This window comes from the organism of the source record quoted next, unplaced genomic scaffold (genome assembly GCF_019419815.1).
Source record: "Pyrus x bretschneideri cultivar Hongxiangsu unplaced genomic scaffold, Pyrus_bretschneideri_v1 Contig12, whole genome shotgun sequence".
In the NCBI taxonomy this organism is placed as follows: Eukaryota; Viridiplantae; Streptophyta; class Magnoliopsida; order Rosales; family Rosaceae; genus Pyrus; species Pyrus x bretschneideri.
In genome coordinates, this window is record NW_025999413.1 from 5,212,086 (window position 1) to 5,231,520 (window position 19,435).

A 19,435-nucleotide genomic window follows, 5' to 3' on the forward strand; every position below is an offset into this window, starting at 1 on the left:
TTTACTCGCTTGGGCTTGGGGCATAAGTTGGCATACCCACAACACAAACTTGAAGGACTAAGAGATTCCGAAATCCTCGATTGTGCGACCGCGATCGATTTTGAGACCAACTGAAGCTTTCCTCAAGTTTACTTGGTCTCGAGATCTTTTTGACAGAAACCTTTATTCCGTGTATTACATGTTTTAGGAAATCTTTGAGATATAATTATTTCCCATTTTATTTTCCTTTTGAACTTATGGATTGCTAAGACATATAAATAACTTTTAGGGTTGTATTTTTACAATCTTTCAAATCATTCCTTATAAACTTTGAGGTTTCTCATGCTTCATGGATTCCGAATTTCATGTTCTCTTTATTCTTTATTTGTCACGCTGCATCAGAGTTGATCCCACTTATAGAGTGAAATCAGGCACGATTAGAAGGCAATAACAACCTTAATCCCATTTAATATCTGCAATCCAATCCCTCCACCCTTGGAACTTTTGAACACACTCTTTACGCAGATGAATTTGAAAGACATTAAACATACATGACCTTAAATACAGGCATATATTGGTACCAACCTATCCACTTCCATAATTTGAGTGTCATTTGATTCCCATGACACAAATATAAAATCAAGAATTTATGCAATTGGCAAGTTGAAACTAGCAAGTGTTTATAAAAACTTCAACTCTTTGTTACTTAGATTTGTAGCATAATTAACTAAGCTAGTCAAATGGCTTCCACACTTAAGGTCCTAGAGCAATGTCAGGTCTCTCCACCAAAAGATTCAGTTCCCACAACCTCTCTTCCCCTCACATTTTTGGACATACCTTGGCTTGTCTTGCTACAACCTGTTCAACGCCTCTACTTCTATGAATTCCCTCACCCATCTCACCATTTCACACAAACCCTCCTTCCATCACTCAAACACACTCTCTCCCTCACTCTCCAGAACTTCTTCCCGCTCTCTGGAAACGTCACTTGTCCCCCTCCTCCCTCCATGCCTTACATCCACTATGTCGCAAACACGTCTTCTGTCAAATTCACCATTACTGAGTCCGCTGCCAACTTCACCCATCTTATAGGCAACCACCCAAGACATGTCCATGAGTTTGATCACCTTGTTCCCCATTTGCTGGATTTTAATAATTTGGACTCCAATTCTAGTGACACAACCACATTTCTACTTCCTATTCTTGCATTACAAGCAACAATTTTCCCAAACTCTGGCTTATGCATTTCCATAGCATATCGCCACATTGTGGATGGACGAACTGCTAATCATTTCATGAAATGTTGGGCTTCTGTTTACAAGTATGGAGGAGACTTATCTTGTATACATGAATCACCTCCTATCTATAACAGAGATTTGATCAAAACCCCAAAAGATTATGAGCCCATTTTGTTCAATCAATACATCGGGTTGAGATCGACATGGAAAAATCTTGACACGGCTAAGTCTTCTTCCATTTTCATAGACAACTTTCGCACAACATTTGTGCTAGGAAGAGAAAATATTCAAAGCCTGAAACAACTTATCATGAATCAATGCAAGAATTGTAATGAGCCAACCCCAAAGCACTTGTCGAAATTTGTGGTCACATGTGGTTTTGTGTGGGTGTGCTTGATGAAGGCCCTACATGCTAGTGAAACTGGGGTGACTTCAATGAAGGATGATGACCTCTTACGGTTAGGGTTTGCAGCCGATATACGAAGCCTCTTTCAGAATCCAGTGCCCATCACCTATTTCGGAAACTGCTTGTCAGCATGTTATGTGGCAGATAAAAAGAGAGAGATCATGGCGGAGTGTGGGATTGCGAAGGCGGTGAAGGCCTTGGAGGCTGCAATTTTTGAGCTGAAAAATCGAGATCTTGAAGGGTTAAAGAGGATGGTTCCATTTCGAGGGGAGTTACCTGTAGCAGAAAGTAGTGTAGCAATTGCTGGATCGCCAAAGTTGGGAGTTTATGGGACTGATTTTGGATGGGGAAGAGCACAGAAAGTGGAGGTCGTTCACTTTGTTGATTCAACTGTTTTTTCTCTTGCTGAGAGTAGAGATGAGGAGGATGGCATTGAGGTTGGTTTAGCTCTACCGAGGACTACAATGGATGCATTTACTTCTTTGTTTGAACATGGTCTGAAAAATTTCTGCTAAAATACGGATGCTTTAATTTCATTTACATTTTAGAAATACTTTAGTGATGGGTACAAAAAATAAAAATAAAAGTAATCAGGTGATGCAATATTTTATGGGGGCATTTGAGCATGATCCTTTTGGATCGTCTCCTTGAGTGGAGTGTGGTTTTTGGGTTTTGCTTTCTTAGGGTTTTATATATGGTGGCTTTGGCTGTTATGGTGCTGTCGTCAGTGCCTCTCACGTTGGTTGGTGCGACCGTTTTCATAGCCGCGACTGTTAGGGTTAGGGTTTTCATTCCTCTTTTGTTGGGCTTAATGTTTAGGCTCATTGCCTTATGTTTCTAATCTGGTTTTGTTATTTGATAGGCCTATATTGTGGGGTTTGTTACTTGATAGGCCTATCTGTGGGCTCTATGGCTATTTTAGCACCTCTGGGTTCCTATATTGTGGACCTTAATATACTTGTATTGAGGCTTGCCTCTATTATGCCTCGTATGCATGTTCTTAATAAAATATTTTGGAAAATTGATCAAAATGATTATAATTTAATTTTTCAATTTATCATTATCGATAATATAACGATAAGTATTAATCATATGTAATGATTTATTATTGATATGATGAAAACGAATAATTTCATTAACTTGTAAAATAATCATTTTGATCAATTTTTGAAAAATTTCTAGCAAAAAGTACTTCAAATGCTAAATACATAATAAAATAATAAATCTTTGCTCTCTAATATTTGAGCTTAGCATAACCAATTATTAAGACAGAGCCTCGTGAATGAAAACAAAAAGAGACCGTCACTCACCCCAGCTTACGTTCAGCATGCCAGTATGGAAAATAAAAAACCAAAAAATAAAATCAATAGAAATTGATAAAGTACGAACATTTTTTTTTTTTGTCAAATGATAGATTTTGTTAAATTAGTCATCGACGGGGCTTGAACCCACGTCGTTATTGAAGCACGAACATATTGAAGCAAATAAAAAAATAGAAGGACAATAATAAGAGATTAAAAAACAATCTCACGTATCTCATACTTGTACTTAATTAATCAAATCAATAATTTGCAAACCCCCCTATCTCACACATGTTATTGTATTGATGCTCACATTTTCCCAGCATGCACAACACTAACCCCATGGATTAATATACTCAATATGTATGATGTCACTGTCAATATCATCACCATATATTTGAAGGAACAGCACAGTGCCCAACAAAAAAACAAAATTAAAAAGGTTGATGAACACCAGAACAACCACTAACGTCGATCATTTACGTGTAATTTTGCCATGCATTGCATACAATTTTGGTACCACAATTCTAATCCACATGTTTACAAGCGACAACAGCTGAGGCCTCATGAGGGGAGTCAACCCTCATGCAGATTGTCTGTATTAATCTCTGTATATACAATCCTCGCATTTGTAGTAAACAACTGGAGATTTCATACTGTCATACACAACAACTATAAACAATGTGCATGGACGTATAGAAAATTAAGGGATCGATCTCTGTGATTCTATTACTATTACGTCCACAAAACTTGGATCTCATTTCTCTTTTAAAAACAATAAATCGATCGTGCCTTCATAAGATACACGATAAGGAGAACTATTTGATATATATTCAAAGTTTGTTGGGAGTTTTGGAGGCCACGCATCAACAAAAGTTAGCTATCAACGATCATACGATATAATTAATTAACTACCAAATTTTATATTGTATAATACCAACCCTAGATTTGTGACAAGTAATTACCTAAACTGGTATAGTGTGTACGTCTAGCATAAGGCATGCATGAAGCTCATGAGCGTAAACCCTTGAATAAGCAATTATAGTGACGAAGGACGACTCGGAAACTTTCCACGACCACAGAAATGGATTTTTGATACATATGCATGCATGATCTAGCATATATAATTGATGCAATCACTTTTGGGCACATGTCCACAACCATAAAATTTTTATTTAAGCTCAATCGACTTCTAATCCGAAGAAAAATGAAATTAAGTGAGATGACTAACATGTATGTCTAATAGCCATCAAAAATTAAATTAAGTGATGACTAACATGTGTGTCTAATAGACCAAACAGGGGACAAAGTAAAATTATGGTTTGCTTAAAAATTAATTTATTTTGAGACATGCACTATAATATTGTAACGTATGATGTGAACTAAACTAGCTTCTTCTTCTTTGAAATTCAAAAGCTGATATCATATATTTGAAAATAAATGGTCCTTATATAGTTACATACGTATATTTTAAAGGGTGGAAAAACAGCAGGGCGAAGTTCTTGTTCTTCTAGATTTCTCTTTTTGGAAGCAAAGAAGAAAGATTTTGAAAATTGCAAAGAAAAGCAAGAAAGCCGCAGCAGCATTTTGACCTCTCACGGCAAAATCTTAGTAGATTAGTATTATATAAAATAATATTTTACCAATTTGGGTAATGTTAGATAGAGGTGGATGGACCGTGGCACCTGATTTTCAATGACTCAGAATTTTTATTTTGCAGACGGAGAGAGAGTACTTTGCCCAGCAAAGTTACTGCGCGCAGATGAAAGAACTGTACACTTGTGTCTTGCGCCCAGAGGACATATGTCAGTTTTGAGATGGCTTGATATGGGTTGAATTTGTTGTTGGAAAGTAGGAAGTACACCTGTCTCTGTTTGCTACGTGGCTTGATTTTAACGGTGTGTCGTAGAATGTATTCCAGCTTGGAAAGTTACCAACGGATCCTCTTTGTGAGGATGTTAGGCCATCTTCAACCGAAGGTTGGTCAGATAACTCGTTTTAACTTTCTAATCATTTAAGATATTAATATTTTAATGAATAGTACATAATCATATTTGTTTTCATCTCCAACCGAGGGCCAAACATAATTTATTATTTAAATTTAATGTTATTTAATGTTGTTTCATGTTGTATAATGGCTTAGGAAGTTATAGGAAAAAATAGAATTAAAAAAAAAATTGTAAAAAAAAAAGGGGCTTACCATTCCTTACGGATATAACCGACAGGAATAAACACAATGCTGTCCGTTATATCAGACAGGAATAATAAAAATCCAACCCGACCCGGGGCTGGTTGGATTGGGCCAGTCGGTTGGCCCTTTGGCCCTTTCAGATTCCTTGGAGTTCACGAGCCCTCTGGCCTAGCCCTTGGTTGGAGACGGTTTTCGGGCTATTTTCGGCTCTCTGGACCCTTCGGTTGGAGATGACCTTAAAGATTTGTGAATCGTGTCCATTCATCGTACATTGTGCGGTCATAAATTATTTTAAATATTTTTATTTAAAATTAAAAATAAATAGTACTTGACAAAAACTGACCACACGATATACGATGAACAGACACAATTCATTGATCCTCAAGATCCTCACCAAAAGATCTGGAGAGGATCCTGTTGGGTTACTAACAAGGTGAAGACGTGCGAACAAGATTGCACAAGCATTCTCGCAATGAATCGTCATTTTTTTAAATTTATATGGATAATTAAATAGTTTTTAAATTAAATGAATTTTTTAGAGCTGATTATTAGATAATGATACTGAGTGAATTTCGATTATAATTTACACGGTAAAACAATGTCACGTAAGTAGAGAATGAGGACTTTCTTCTTTACTATGAACGAAGAAAGTATTATCCTATTATTTACTATCAATCTTTAATTTTTTTTGCTTCGGGCCTCTGGTCTTTCCATTCCAAGAGGACACTTATATATCAATCTAATTAATTCATTTAACAATCAACTACGTATTTGTTTGTTGGTACTCAAACCACATTAAATGAGCTCTTAAGTTTGAGTTCTTGTATCATCGTTTGATAAATATACTACAACAAAATAAATTTTCATAGAAGTGTTATGTCCGATATTTCTTAGGATAAAAATGGCATGCATATAGACTCTATAGACATTATTAAATAGAAATGAAGGGATACAAATGTATGTTTGTTTCCTTCCATAGTGATGGTAGTATGGACACAAATCTCTTATATATAAAGGCAAAGCCCCAATTTAGGGTCACGACTTCGACAAAAATCATTAGGATCAGAATGCCTCTCAACCAAAAAAAAATCAAAAGCAGCAAAAAAGAATGCATAAAATAATGCAAGAATAATTTTGTAAATTTATTTGTTAATAATTTCATTCTTTCCTTTCGTTAGTGAAACGCATAAAAAGGTTAGGTTCCAATCAATCAATCCCAAAAAATGACAACTTTACCAAATTCGTCAACATAAAACTGAAATTTTGTCAATTGCTTGTAGGACCAAGCAGAGAAGTTATTTTCAATTATTCATAGTAGATTTCAACCAATCAATAAATTAATTGCACTTTTAGAAATAAAGGACAATGTTTTAAAAGATGGTCAAAATATTAAATATTATCATGAAAAGAAAAACACAACATCGATATCAAACTTCCACTTCTATCCTTTCATATATGTACTGTACCATTGATATATTTAACATAACAACTATCGAAAGAAAAGTGTATTTTAATTATACATATAATTGTGGAGCTAGCAGGCAGCAGCGTTGACAATGGTGATGAGAGCCCTACGTAAATAAAGTTATAAGCTTCGGCTTCCTAGCATTGAATCATTGATGAGCAAGTAACCTTAGAATTAAACAGAAAGTTGATAGGAAAATGATCAAACAGTTGATGAATACACGAAATTGCAAAACCAGAAGGTCAAGCTTTTCTTCTTGTTGATAGCAGATCTAACAACCTTACCGTCCAATCCTTTTCATGAGTACTACTTTAGCAAACTACAAAATTAGGGTTTAATCGTGGATAAAAAAAAGGTCAAACCCTTAAAGGCTAAAACCCAAAAGCCTAGTTTGATTATTATCACTGTTGTTACTTCTCCGGTGGCACAATTGTATCCAAGTATGATGCCCTTAAATTTACATGTGCTCAATCTTTATTTTTTTCTTTTTCTATTTATTTTTTTTAACGTAGGCTTACGACATAACTAAATTTTATACATATTGTATTCATATTCCATGTACTGCAGATAAATGAACATGTGTCCTGAGGCCGGCGCCAAATCCCTTTGACTTCAAAAATGTTTCTCAAACTTCTTCCCTTCCACTATATAAATGCCTCATCTCTTCCCTTTTGATCAGCGACTTGAGCTACAATCTAATTCCAAAGTCACAAAGTACCTTTTTTCTCTCCTAGTAAGTACCTTTACAAACTCATCTCTCCACCTCCACCTCCACATCAAGTTAGATAACAGCACCAGCTGCGCCACTGACAATATGGGAAGAGCACCTTGCTGTGATAAAAATGGACTCAAGAAAGGTCCATGGACAACCGAAGAAGATGCCATGCTCGTCAATTATATTCAGAAGCATGGACCGGGAAATTGGCGAAACCTTCCAAAGAATGCAGGTATAATACACATAGTGCTCATCAAACAGTTTTTTTTTTTTTTTTTTCCCTTTTGTTAATCAACGACTGTAATCGATGAGATTTGAACTATCAGTTTAATTGATGATTTGTTGTGATAAATTGTATAGGACTGCAGAGATGCGGGAAGAGTTGCCGCCTTAGATGGACTAACTACCTGAGACCAGATATAAAGAGAGGAAGGATCTCCTTCGAGGAAGAAGAGACTATAATCCAACTACATAGCATTCTTGGAAACAAGTAAGCTTATGTTTAATTGCAATTTAATTTACCATACAAATTGATGCATAAACAAGTTATTGAAGTAATTTACATCTGCTGATCAATTTTCTTTTTTCAAAATGTTAGATGGTCAGCTATTGCAGCTCGCTTGCCAGGAAGGACGGACAATGAAATCAAGAACCACTGGAACACTCACATCCGAAAAAGGCTCCTCCGAATGGGAATCGATCCAGTGACTCATGCTCCGCGCATCGATTTTCTTGATCTGTCCTCAATTCTCAGCTCATATGTGTGCAACAACCCAGCTGCTGCACTTCTCAATTTATCGAACTTGTTGAATGGTACACAGCAGCAACAACCACTTGTTAATCCAGAACTGTTGAGGCTAGCAACAAGTCTGCTATCGATCAAACAAGAAAACCCGGAATTGTGTCCCCAAAATTATACTCTCCATCAAAACCAGATTTGCAGTTCTCAGGAACAAAATAATCAAGTTCTCCCACCTTTGAAATCCAATGATCAGTTCCAAAATCTCATCCAAGGAGGAGACTTTTCTGCCGACATGGCAAAACATCTGATGCAACAGATCAATGTGGAAGCCTATTCACCAAACATGAACAACTTGAGCTGCCCCCTTTCCCAAGAAAATATAGTCCCTTCGAATTTAAGCACCGATCACCATCAAACAGCTGTTTCCCAACCAAACTATGTGCCTTGCAGTACTACTTCTAGTAGCCCCAATCCTGATTTTCCGGAAAATTCATATTTCCAATCATTAAACTACAACAAGAACCATAATTTTGTTGAACTATAAGTATTTGAGCTGAAAAGATTTAGAATAAGTTTTGTTTAAATTGGTGTATCCACTTGTGCAGAATGAGGCAAAGTGTAAATGACTAGTTTTGTAAAAAGGCCATGAGTGCCATGTGTTGAGTGATCCATGAGATTAGAAAGATGTGTGTCTAGGATGAATTGTAGTGGTTATTGTGGTCCCAAGTTAAGGGCCTTCAGTTAATGTAAAAGCAAGTTAGTGCTCTTTTTGGAGTGTTATGAAATATTCCTCTGCAAGAGTTTCTGCAGAGTGAAAAACAAGAAACCATTCGTTTTCTTTCGTTTTGGTTTATTTTGCTTTCTGTTCAGCTCCATCTACATCAAAACCTTCGTTGATTTAAGAAACACTAACATGGTATCAGAGCCTAGTTGGGTCTAAAAAAATCTGGGCGTAAATCTGTGAAGCTATTTTTTGAGCTCAATCGAAGCTCTCTTGAAGCTCGGTGAAGTTGTCGATTCAGATCAAAACATGTCTGGATCTGGAGGCTCGGAAGTGCGAACTCCAGTTTTCTCCGGTGAGAACTACGAGTTCTGGAGAATTAAAATGGCAACGATATTCAAATCTCTTGGGTTATGGAATCTGGTAGAGAAGGGGATTGCAACCTCCAATCCGAAGAAGAAGGAAGCTGGAGAAGCATCGGAGGAGGATGAAGGAATGGTAGCTGTTCTGATGAAAGACGCAAAGGCTTTGGGAATCATTCAGAATGCAGTCTCGGATCAGATCTTCCCACGAATCGCCAATGCCGAGTCAGCTAAGATGGCATGGGATTTGTTGTACGGGGAGTATCACGGTGGTGATCAGGTACGATCTGTGAAACTGCAGAATCTTAGGAGAGAGTTTGAATATGCTAGGATGAGAGATGATGAGTCTTTATCTAGCTATCTTACACGGCTGAATGAGTTAATTAATCAAATGAGAACATTTGGTGAATCTCTGTCGAATGAGAGACTTGTGCAGAAAGTGTTGATCAGTCTTAGTAAACCTTATGATTCTATCTGTTTGGTTATAGAAAACACAAAGTGTCTAGAGACTGTAGAGTTGCAGGAAGTAGTTGCAATCTTAAAGAGTCAAGAGCAACGGTTTGATCTGCATACTGTTGATACTACTGGGAAAGCATTCTCATCTTTCTCAGTGAGTCCAAAAGAGCAGAATAGGGGTGAAGGTCAACCTGGTTCATCTCAGTTTCAGAAAAATTGGAATAATAAGGGTAAGAAATGGGGTTCAAAACCTAAGTTTCAGCAGAAATTTCATGCTAATTCTGCACATAATGCACAGTCAATGGGGCAGATAGGTACCAAACCACAGTGCAGGGTATGTTCTAAGTTTCACTTTGGAGAGTGTAGGTATAAAGGGAAACCTAAATGCTATAACTGTGAAAGGTTTGGTCACTGGGCTAGAGAGTGCACAGTAGGTAAATCAGTGCAAAAGGCAAATTGTGCTAATCAGGTAGAGGTGACAGGGAACCTGTTTTATGCAAATAGCACAATCACTGAATCAAAAGTGAATGGAGAATGGTATGTAGACAGTGGTTGTAGCAACCATATGACAGGGGATTCTAAGTTGTTGATAGACATGAAGACAAATGTAGTTGGCAAGGTTCAAATGCCCACAGGGGAACTCATGAATGTGGCAGGTTTTGGTACACTTGTGATAGACACTAGCAAAGGCAGAAAATATGTCAAAGAAGTAATGTACTTACCTGGGTTGAAAGAAAATCTGTTAAGTGTAGTATCTTTGATGGACCTTTATTGGATTGTCTTGTTCTCAAAGTTGAAATGAAAAAGAACAGGTGTTATCCTTTGACACTGATACCAAATGATCAGGTTGTACTGAGAGCAGGTATTTCTAAGTCTACTTGGATATGGCACAAGAGACTAGGCCATCTGCATTTTAGAGGTCTTCAACAGCTTAAGAATAAAGAAATGGTGCATGGTCTCCCAGTTTTAGAAGAAATGGATGAAGTCTGTGAAGGCTGTCAGTTTGGAAAACAGCATAGAGAGTGGTTTCCAAAGAATCAAGCATGGAGAGCTAGTAAACCTCTAGAACTGGTACATGTGGATCTGTGTGGTCCTATGCAGAATGATTCTCTTGCGGGTAACAAATATTTCATGCTTCTTGTAGATGACTGTACAAGAATGATGTGGGTTTATTTCCTGAAATACAAGTCAGATGCATTGATCTGTTTTCGAAAGTTCAAGTCCATGGTGGAATTACAAAGTGGCTTTAAGATAAAATGTCTGAGAAGTGACAGAGGGGGTGAATTTACATCTTGTGAATTCAACAAGCTGTGTGAAGATGCAGGGATTCAAAGACAGTTATCTATGGCCTATACTCCACAACAGAATGGAGTGGTAGAGAGGAAAAACAGAGCTGTAGTTGAGATGGCAAAAGCTATGCTCCATGACAAAGGACTACCATACTACTTATGGGCAGAATCTGTACTCACAGCTGTCTATTTATTGAACAGGTGTCCTACAAGAGCTCTTGGAGAAGTAACTCCATTTGAAGCATTCAGTGGTCGAAAACCTGGAATTGCACATCTCAGAATCTTTGGTTGTCTGTGTTATGTACACACACCAAATGAGTTGAGACAGAAACTAGATGCAAAGAGTGTCAAGGGCATATTTGTAGGTTATGCAACCTGTGAAAAGGGGTACAGAGTGTATGATCCTCTTAGTAAAAAGCTTATACTCTCAAGGGATGTAGTGTTTGATGAAAATGCAGCCTGGGAATGGAAGACAGCTCCTGAGAACTATGTAACTGTGTTTAATTCTAGTGAGCTATCTGTGCTGCCTAAATGTATCTCATCAGAGACAACTTCAGAGGAAAATGATTATGCTTTGTCACCAAATCTGGCATTCTCTCATGAATCTGTAAGTGATGTGGACAGTAGCATAAGAAGGACTCAAGTTTTTGATCACACTCCATTGAAATGGAGGAATCTAGATGATGTTTTGGCACAATGCAACCTTTGTATTATGGAACCTGAAAAGTTTGAAGAGGCAGCCAAAGATGAAGCATGGATGAAGGCTATGAAAGATGAACTGTCAATGATTGAGAAGAATGCAACTTGGGATCTGGTGAACAGACCAAGTGATAAACCCATAATTGGGGTTAAGTGGGTGTTCAAGACCAAGCTTAATCTCGATGGGACAGTGCAAAAGCATAAGGCAAGGCTGGTAGCCAAAGGATATGCTCAGAAACCAGGTGTGGATTACAATGAAACGTTTGCACCTGTAGCTAGACTGGATACAATTCGGACTCTAATTGCTTTGGCAGCTCAGAAAAGTTGGAAATTATACCAACTAGATGTGAAATCTGCTTTTCTGAATGGAGTACTCGAAGAAGAAGTTTATGTAGAACAACCAGATGGTTTTGTGATCAAGGGGAGTGAAGACAAGGTGTACAAGCTTTATAAAGCTTTGTATGGTCTAAAACAGGCGCCAAGAGCCTGGTATAGTGAAATTGATACCTATTTTGCTCACTGTGGGTTTGTGAAAAGTCAGAGTGAAGCTACTCTTTACATCAAAGCAAGGGGAGGAGAAATTCTGATAGTTTCAATCTATGTGGATGACATAGTGTATACTGGGAATAGCACTGAGATGCTGAAGGAGTTCAAGGAAGACATGATGACAAAATATGAGATGACAGATTTGGGGCTTCTTCATCATTTCCTTGGTATGGGAGTGATTCAAACTCACACAAGCATATTTATCCATCAAAGGAAGTATGCTGTTTCTTTGTTAGATAAGTTTGGTTTGAGTGAGTGTAAATCTGTGTTTACACCACTGGTTTCATCAGAGAAGCTATGTAAAGATGATGGCAGTGGTTCAGCAAGTGAGGAACAGTATCGAAGAATTGTGGGAAGTCTGCTGTATCTCACAGCAACTCGACCAGATATAATGTATGCTGCTAGTCTTCTAGCTCGATTCATGCACTGCCCTACAAATAAACATCTTGGAACAGCCAAAAGAGTGCTTAGGTATATCAAGGGAACTTTAGACTATGGTTTAGAGTATGTAAAGGGAAAGAATGCAATGCTAATCGGATTCTGTGATAGTGATTGGGGTGGATCTGTTGATGATAGCAAGAGTACTTCTGGTTATGCATTTTCCTTTGGCAGTGGAGTGTTCTCGTGGGCCTCAGTGAAGCAGAATTGTGTAGCACTCTCTACAGCAGAAGCAGAGTACATCAGTGCCTCTGAAGCAACTGCTCAAGCCATTTGGCTTAGATTTGTTCTTGAAGATTTTGGTGAGATGCAAACTGAAGCGACTCCAGTACACTGTGATAATACAGCAGCAATTGCAATTACTAAAAATCCTGTTTTCCATCAGAAAACCAAGCACATTGACAGAAGGTATCATTTTATCAAGAATGCACTCCAGGAAGGGATAATCGATTTGGTGTACTGTCCAACAAATGAGCAGGTGGCAGACATATTCACTAAGGCTTTGTCTAAGGATCGGTTCAACTATCTTCGAGATATGCTTGGTGTGAAATCAGCTCAAAACTTAAAGGGGAGTGTTGAACTATAAGTATTTGAGCTGAAAAGATTTAGAATAAGTTTTGTTTAAATTGGTGTATCCACTTGTGCAGAATGAGGCAAAGTGTAAATGACTAGTTTTGTAAAAAGGCCATGAGTGCCATGTGTTGAGTGATCCATGAGATTAGAAAGATGTGTGTCTAGGATGAATTGTAGTGGTTATTGTGGTCCCAAGTTAAGGGCCTTCAGTTAATGTAAAAGCAAGTTAGTGCTCTTTTTGGAGTGTTATGAAATATTCCTCTGCAAGAGTTTCTGCAGAGTGAAAAACAAGAAACCATTCGTTTTCTTTCGTTTTGGTTTATTTTGCTTTCTGTTCAGCTCCATCTACATCAAAACCTTCGTTGATTTAAGAAACACTAACAAATTTAAGCTTCGATTCTGTTATGTCAACGCCTTATTCAAGCCCGACTCCTTTGAATTCATCAGGCACATACATAAACAGCAGCACAGAGGATGAGAAGGAAAGCTACTGCAGCAGCTGGTTAAAGTTTGAAATCCCAGAGAGTACTGTGGACATTAGTGATATCATGTAGAATCTCTTGGTCTCGTAGGCTCAATAATCTTATACTTTGTGTTTGTATTTTTTTTTATGTTCTTGTAGTTGATGTTGATACTGAGATTCTTTTTCATTGTTTTAATTCAAAGTTTTCCATTTTTTTACGTACTAAAATAGCACTATCCTATACATCTTAGATACCGATCAAAAGGTAGGGCTTGCATACGCGTTAATTACTAATTAGGGTTCTTCCATGCACGACGATGAATATTCTTGTACATCAAAAGCATATATATAATGTTATCATTTTCTGTGCCAAACCCTTTTTTCAAATTAATCTTATATATAAATATTTGTACTATTTTGATAGTTCATCTATTAGATTGAGTAATCTTATCTTGTTGGTATGTGTCGGCAGTAGGACCATCAATTACAAAGCTAAATGTATTACAGAGAAGCAAATTACACAGCACTTTTGATTTTTTTTTTTTTTTATAGAAAACTTCATTTTAATTCTTAAAAAAGATAAGTTTTAGACTATAACCTTGTGCAAGATTAAAATCCAATTTTAGTCCCTAGTACATTTAATCATATCATTTATTAGTTATATTTTGATGTATTAATTACATTTAAATTTAATTTTTATTTCATTCATCATAATATATTTTAATGTCTACATTTAGGGAACTAATTTTTTTATAATATATATTCCGATAACAATTTTTTATGTTCTTCATTTAGGTACATTAATACATTGAATATTTCAGTATATCCATCGGTACAAACATATTTCGGTATATCCCAATATAATGCATTTAGGTCAATGTAATGCATTTCGTTACGTACATTTTGATACACACATTTGAGTATTGACTTTTAAGTACATTAATTCAATATATTATATTTCGGTACATACATTTAGGAACGTACGTTTTGGTACATACATTTCGGTATTGACATTTAGGTACATACATTTTGGTACATACATTTCGGTATTGACATTTAGGTACATTAATTCAATATAATACATTTAGGTTCATTATAATATATTTTTGTACAATCATGTAGGTACAAATATTTCGGTACAAAAAGTCAATTATTTATTTCGGCACAATCATTTTTGTACACTTATGTATTTATATATTTTTGTATCACAAATTTTTTTTAATATTTTCTCATTTACATTCATTCATAATTAAAAACTAAATATGTGCATATTAATAAAATTAAAATATAATGTGGAGAGATTAAATAAAAATACACATTAAATAACAAAAATTGAATGTAAATTTTGATAAAAGTACACTTCAAGGGATTAAATTGAATATGTAATCTAGCACCAGGTTTTTTTTAAAATTTTAATCTTTTACAAGGACTAAAGTTCAAAAACCCCTTTTTTTTTATTTGTGCTAAAATATTTGAGAATTTTCTGTATTGTATTCTTCTTCGTATGAGGCCAATTTATATGTGTTAATTATAAAAGAGTATGAAACTATATGATTGTAGCTAGGGTTCTAAAAGATGCTAAGTGCTAGTTGGACAGCAGGCAGAAGCCTAGCATCTAGGCTTCTAGGCAAACTAGGCAGATTTAAGTAAATTTATTATACATCATATAAATAAGTTCCTATATATCCATAATTAAAAAATACATAATTGTATTGAGATACATTAATTGTTAAGTAGAATGACATATAGATTATAAAGTATTAAAACATATTGAAAGCATGAGGAATAAGCATATAATGAGTGTTCATCCAAGCATTCAACAAATCTCTTATAATTTAGTGAAAAAAATACAATGCAAAATGAAAGTTATCTATGTTCTGTTTAAGTGAGAGTTGTGACCTAGGCAGGCCTAGGTGGGCATAGGCAAGGCCTCTAAGCAGGTCTAGGGGATCTTTTTTAATTTTTGAACGCCTAAAGATTAATCGAGATAGTAACCAGTCGCCTAACGCCTAGGCGGAAATTTTTAGAACAGTGACAGTAGAAAACCCTAATTACAAATTTTAATTAAGCCTACATGGACTAAGCTACTATCTCCACCACTTCCACAGTAACAAGCTGTTAAAATATTCAACATTTCTTACAGGTCTGAATTACGATACTCCTAAGAATTAGTAGTAATGGGTCCTTTTTTTTTTTTTTTTTCCTTCGATTATGTTGATTGCCAACTAACTAGAACCTAGAACTGAGCCTCAGCCATAACCTTATAATACCAATTACAAAACTTTGAAATGGCAGCATTGTCACGGTGTTTTTGTTACATTAATTGTAAGGGAATGAAACATGTTAGCAAATAAAAGAAAGAAAAAAGCAAAAACTAATTGCAAACTTTGAAGTTTATATTATTGGCCAAAAGAAAGAAGAAAACTATGTATTACTAAGAGGATGATATAACAAAAAGGCTACATCTTAATTACCAATATACTTAAATGTTAATGATTTACAAAATGAGTATTTATAAAGGAAGCGATCTTAACAATTCAAATCCTACATAATCAAACAAATATATAGGGAAATTCTAGCTTAACAAACCAAATTTTTTACTCCACATCTAGTGAATAAATCAATTAACTTCCAAAAAAGCCTTTATTCTAACCTAATCATAACTCATTTTTCTACCCATGTCACTTGGGTAGACTAAGTGGCTTTGGAATGGTACATTTTTTATTACTTAAATGTTAATTAATGTGCTTATTTCTTATTAGTGACACATAACATCATTTATATATTTGATCTGAAAAATTGATCTACCTAGCATTACCCCTTCGTAATACAACTCAAATCAACAAAGAAGCAAAAAGCTCAATGATACAATACACATGGAAGATGTTCATTGCCGAAACACAAGTATAATTCCTTTTTTTTAACAAAGTATATTTTCCCTTTTTATCTTTTCTTCATTTATTCGTCTAATATCTACGCGTTTGCATATTAGCAGCATACAAACGTAACTTTGGTAGAACTCTGATGACGATTGTTTGTTATCGAGCTCTTGCCACCTGCCTAGTGCGATGACTATGAATGATTGATCTGGAAGAAATTTACCTTCTTTTCTTGGCCGAATGGAAGACAATGAAGGTTATTCTTTTCATTTTGGTCAAGAGAGCAGCTATGCACATGTCTTCGTGCTTCAAGTTCAATCTACTTTCAGTCTTTTCTCACTTGGGATTTTTCTCGACCGCCCAATATCCACATAGCCATTTACTTGTTCAAGCCAAAATATAATTTCGATTTCGAAGTTCAAAAAAACAACTCAAAAAGTGTTTTATTGTCTTCACATGCCAATGCCTCCCAACCTTTTATCTCTTGATGATCATCATATCCTTGTCAAAAGAAAACATAATTCGAGAGTTGAATAATTGCCGATGACGGCATATAAATGTATGGCAAGTTTAATTAGTTGGAATCGGATAAATCATGACATCGGTAGGAGAATAGGATGACAAACAAAAATGGTGTTACCATCTATTTGTACTATCATTTTTACCATCTTTCTAATAGAAATAAGATTTAAATTTGTTGGTGGGCCTTACCTCTATTAGAGAGATAATACAAATAATGGTACAAATAGACGGTAAATGTACCACTAACATGAGTACATATGAGATTAATTAATAATTCTTCCCTTGATTATCCCATACCTAAAAGTTATATCATACTCAAAATCATGAGACTCGATCGCTTATTTTTTTTTATTCCTTAGTTGTTAGTAAACGCATGATGACATGATGAAACTCATTCTTTACAAATTCGTATGTACAAATAAGCATGCCCCATAATGATTACATTGTTTTAGTGTTCGAGAGGCTATGGGATTAGTTAGTGTAACACCTTGCACTTATTATCTTCTTATTTCACAAAAACAAAGGGGTACTTTTGACTTTAAAACGTTGGCAGTCATCTGTGGCGAAGCCAGGATTTGCCGAGAGGAGAGGCGAAATTCAAAAGAGTGCAAGGTTCAATCGAAGCGGTTGCTTTCATATTTGAGAGTGCAAAGTTTTGAGTCAATATTCATAGTAGAAAATAATCTTTCCACCAAAACGGTTGTAAGCAATAATATCAAAGCCAATGTAAGAAGCTTAAATTGACTAGGATTAGATCCTAAAAAATGTTAGGCGCTAGCCAAATAGTGGACTAGGACCTAGCAGGCCTAGGCAAGATCTAAGTAGGAGCCTAGATGGATTTAAATTATCGTAAAATAAGCATTAAACAATATTTATATTATTTTTAAAAAATAATACAATATTTATAGATAATGTGAGAGTTTAAGAAAAATATGGTGGGAGTCTTAAAAGAGAAAATAAAAATACATACAAGAATAAAAAATTGAAAAAAAAGAGAGAAATAGGTCAATAAGGAAAATACTTGGTGCTGCCTAGGCAGTACCCATTTTTCATTGACTACAATGTGGCTCAGTAAAGTTAAAACAGGTGTCCCACTTTCCTTATTAAAACTAGCAACCAAACAGCCTCGTGTTTAAGAAAGGCGCGCATCCAAACAACCCATTTATACCTTTCGTCCCTAACATCTCCGCACGTCTGTGTGCCATGGTTGCCATTGCTCTCATCATCACCACTCCGTTTCAAACATAAGCACAAACACAAACAATAATCCAGCAATAATTTACCGATTTGAAAACCCTTTTTTTTTTTTTTTTTTTTTTTTTCAAATCTGCACAAACAACCAAATTTCACTGCGATCCGCCACCAATCCTTATCTCCTCCGGCGACCCACCACCAATCCTACTCTATTCCGGCGACCCACCTCCTCTCACTCTCTTATACAGAAAGACCGACTCGTCGTCCTTCTCTTGAATGATGACAATTGCTGAAGACAGTCTCCCCCGCAGCAGCAGAAACCAAATCACCAGAGCGGGAATTCTCATTTCCGACAAGAGCGGAGGGGTTGAACAAGCGCTCCTAGACGTGTTTTCCGGTGAGGGAAGGGACGGCCGCCACTCCTCACCCTCACGTAGCTTCGCCATTGGCAGTCATTTTTTCATTTTCTTCACGACAATAGAAAAGGTACATTTACTTTGTTCCAATCATGCAATGCTAGCGGTCGCTATACTTGTTGTGATATATTTCAAACATAGAGTTTTCTTCCACTTGAAGTGGGGGCAAAAATAATGGACATCCGACACGTTTAATATCTTTTATATTGGGTATGAACTCAAACTTCTTAGTTCAAAATTTTCATCACATGATTTAATCAAGAATCAAGCAAAGCATGACATATTTATTACCCCATAAAGCAAAAAAGAGTATTGGCGGTTTGATTGATCGATTCTTAATTTTATTTTTCACATGTTTCACTTTTGTATAGAAGAAATGCACATTTAGGTCAAGAAAACTTTTTCTTGGTGGCTAGAAAAGAAAAAACAGAAGTTATAATGTATTTGATGACATTGACAGAGTCGTGAATGGGCCTCCTTCCCAAATTTGTAGTTAATTGAGTGGACGCCGTGTTAAACATGATCCAGGCCTTCTGTTTATAATTGTGTGTTAGAGGCGCTTGTTACACCCCCAATCTTAGCTTGTAGAGCCTAATGTTAATTAGTTCATATTCCTTTATTCCTTTTGTTTGACATGTCATTATTTAACAGAATTATTTACGATCAATCTAACGGCGGAGTCGACTTGTTAAATTTCACGATGGATGATAAAATTTTAAACTAAAAAAATGCAAGTACTAACATGTCCTATTGAATGAAGTTCAGGTATTGAACTGAAATTAATCCTTAAATCAATTATAAAAGAAATGCTTTTTTCTTGTCATGTGTAATATGAAATGT

At 35.9% G+C, this 19,435-nt stretch overlaps 2 protein-coding genes across 2 annotated transcripts; both read left to right on the forward strand.

Moving 5' to 3' along the window:
* The first annotated feature begins 719 nt into the window (after positions 1-719).
* Positions 720-2,138, forward strand: LOC103944601 (coumaroyl-CoA:anthocyanidin 3-O-glucoside-6''-O-coumaroyltransferase 1-like). The gene has a single exon (XM_009355082.2). The coding sequence runs from the start codon at positions 720-722 to the stop codon at positions 2,136-2,138; it is 1,419 nt and encodes a 472-aa protein (XP_009353357.2).
* Positions 2,139-6,956: 4,818 nt separating this feature from the next.
* LOC103944470 (transcription factor MYB41-like) lies at positions 6,957-13,812 on the forward strand. The gene is made up of 4 exons (XM_048578118.1): positions 6,957-7,527; positions 7,656-7,785; positions 7,894-8,564; positions 13,506-13,812. Exons 1-4 carry the CDS (start codon positions 7,233-7,235, stop codon positions 13,673-13,675), a joined length of 1,266 nt encoding a protein of 421 aa, XP_048434075.1. The 5' UTR covers positions 6,957-7,232; the 3' UTR covers positions 13,676-13,812.
* The last annotated feature ends 5,623 nt before the right edge of the window (positions 13,813-19,435 follow it).

Bases quoted from the DNA above. Each gene is read 5' to 3' on its own strand.
- LOC103944601 (XM_009355082.2), top strand. From the start codon at position 720: ATGGCTTCCACACTTAAGGTCCTAGAGCAATGTCAGGTCTCTCCACCA.
- LOC103944470 (XM_048578118.1), top strand. From the start codon at position 7,233: ATGCCTCATCTCTTCCCTTTTGATCAGCGACTTGAGCTACAATCTAAT. The intron at 7,786-7,893 runs GTAAGCTTATGT...TCAAAATGTTAG, and splicing joins CATAGCATTCTTGGAAACAA to ATGGTCAGCTATTGCAGCTC. The intron at 8,565-13,505 runs ATTTTGTTGAAC...AAACACTAACAA, and splicing joins AAACTACAACAAGAACCATA to ATTTAAGCTTCGATTCTGTT.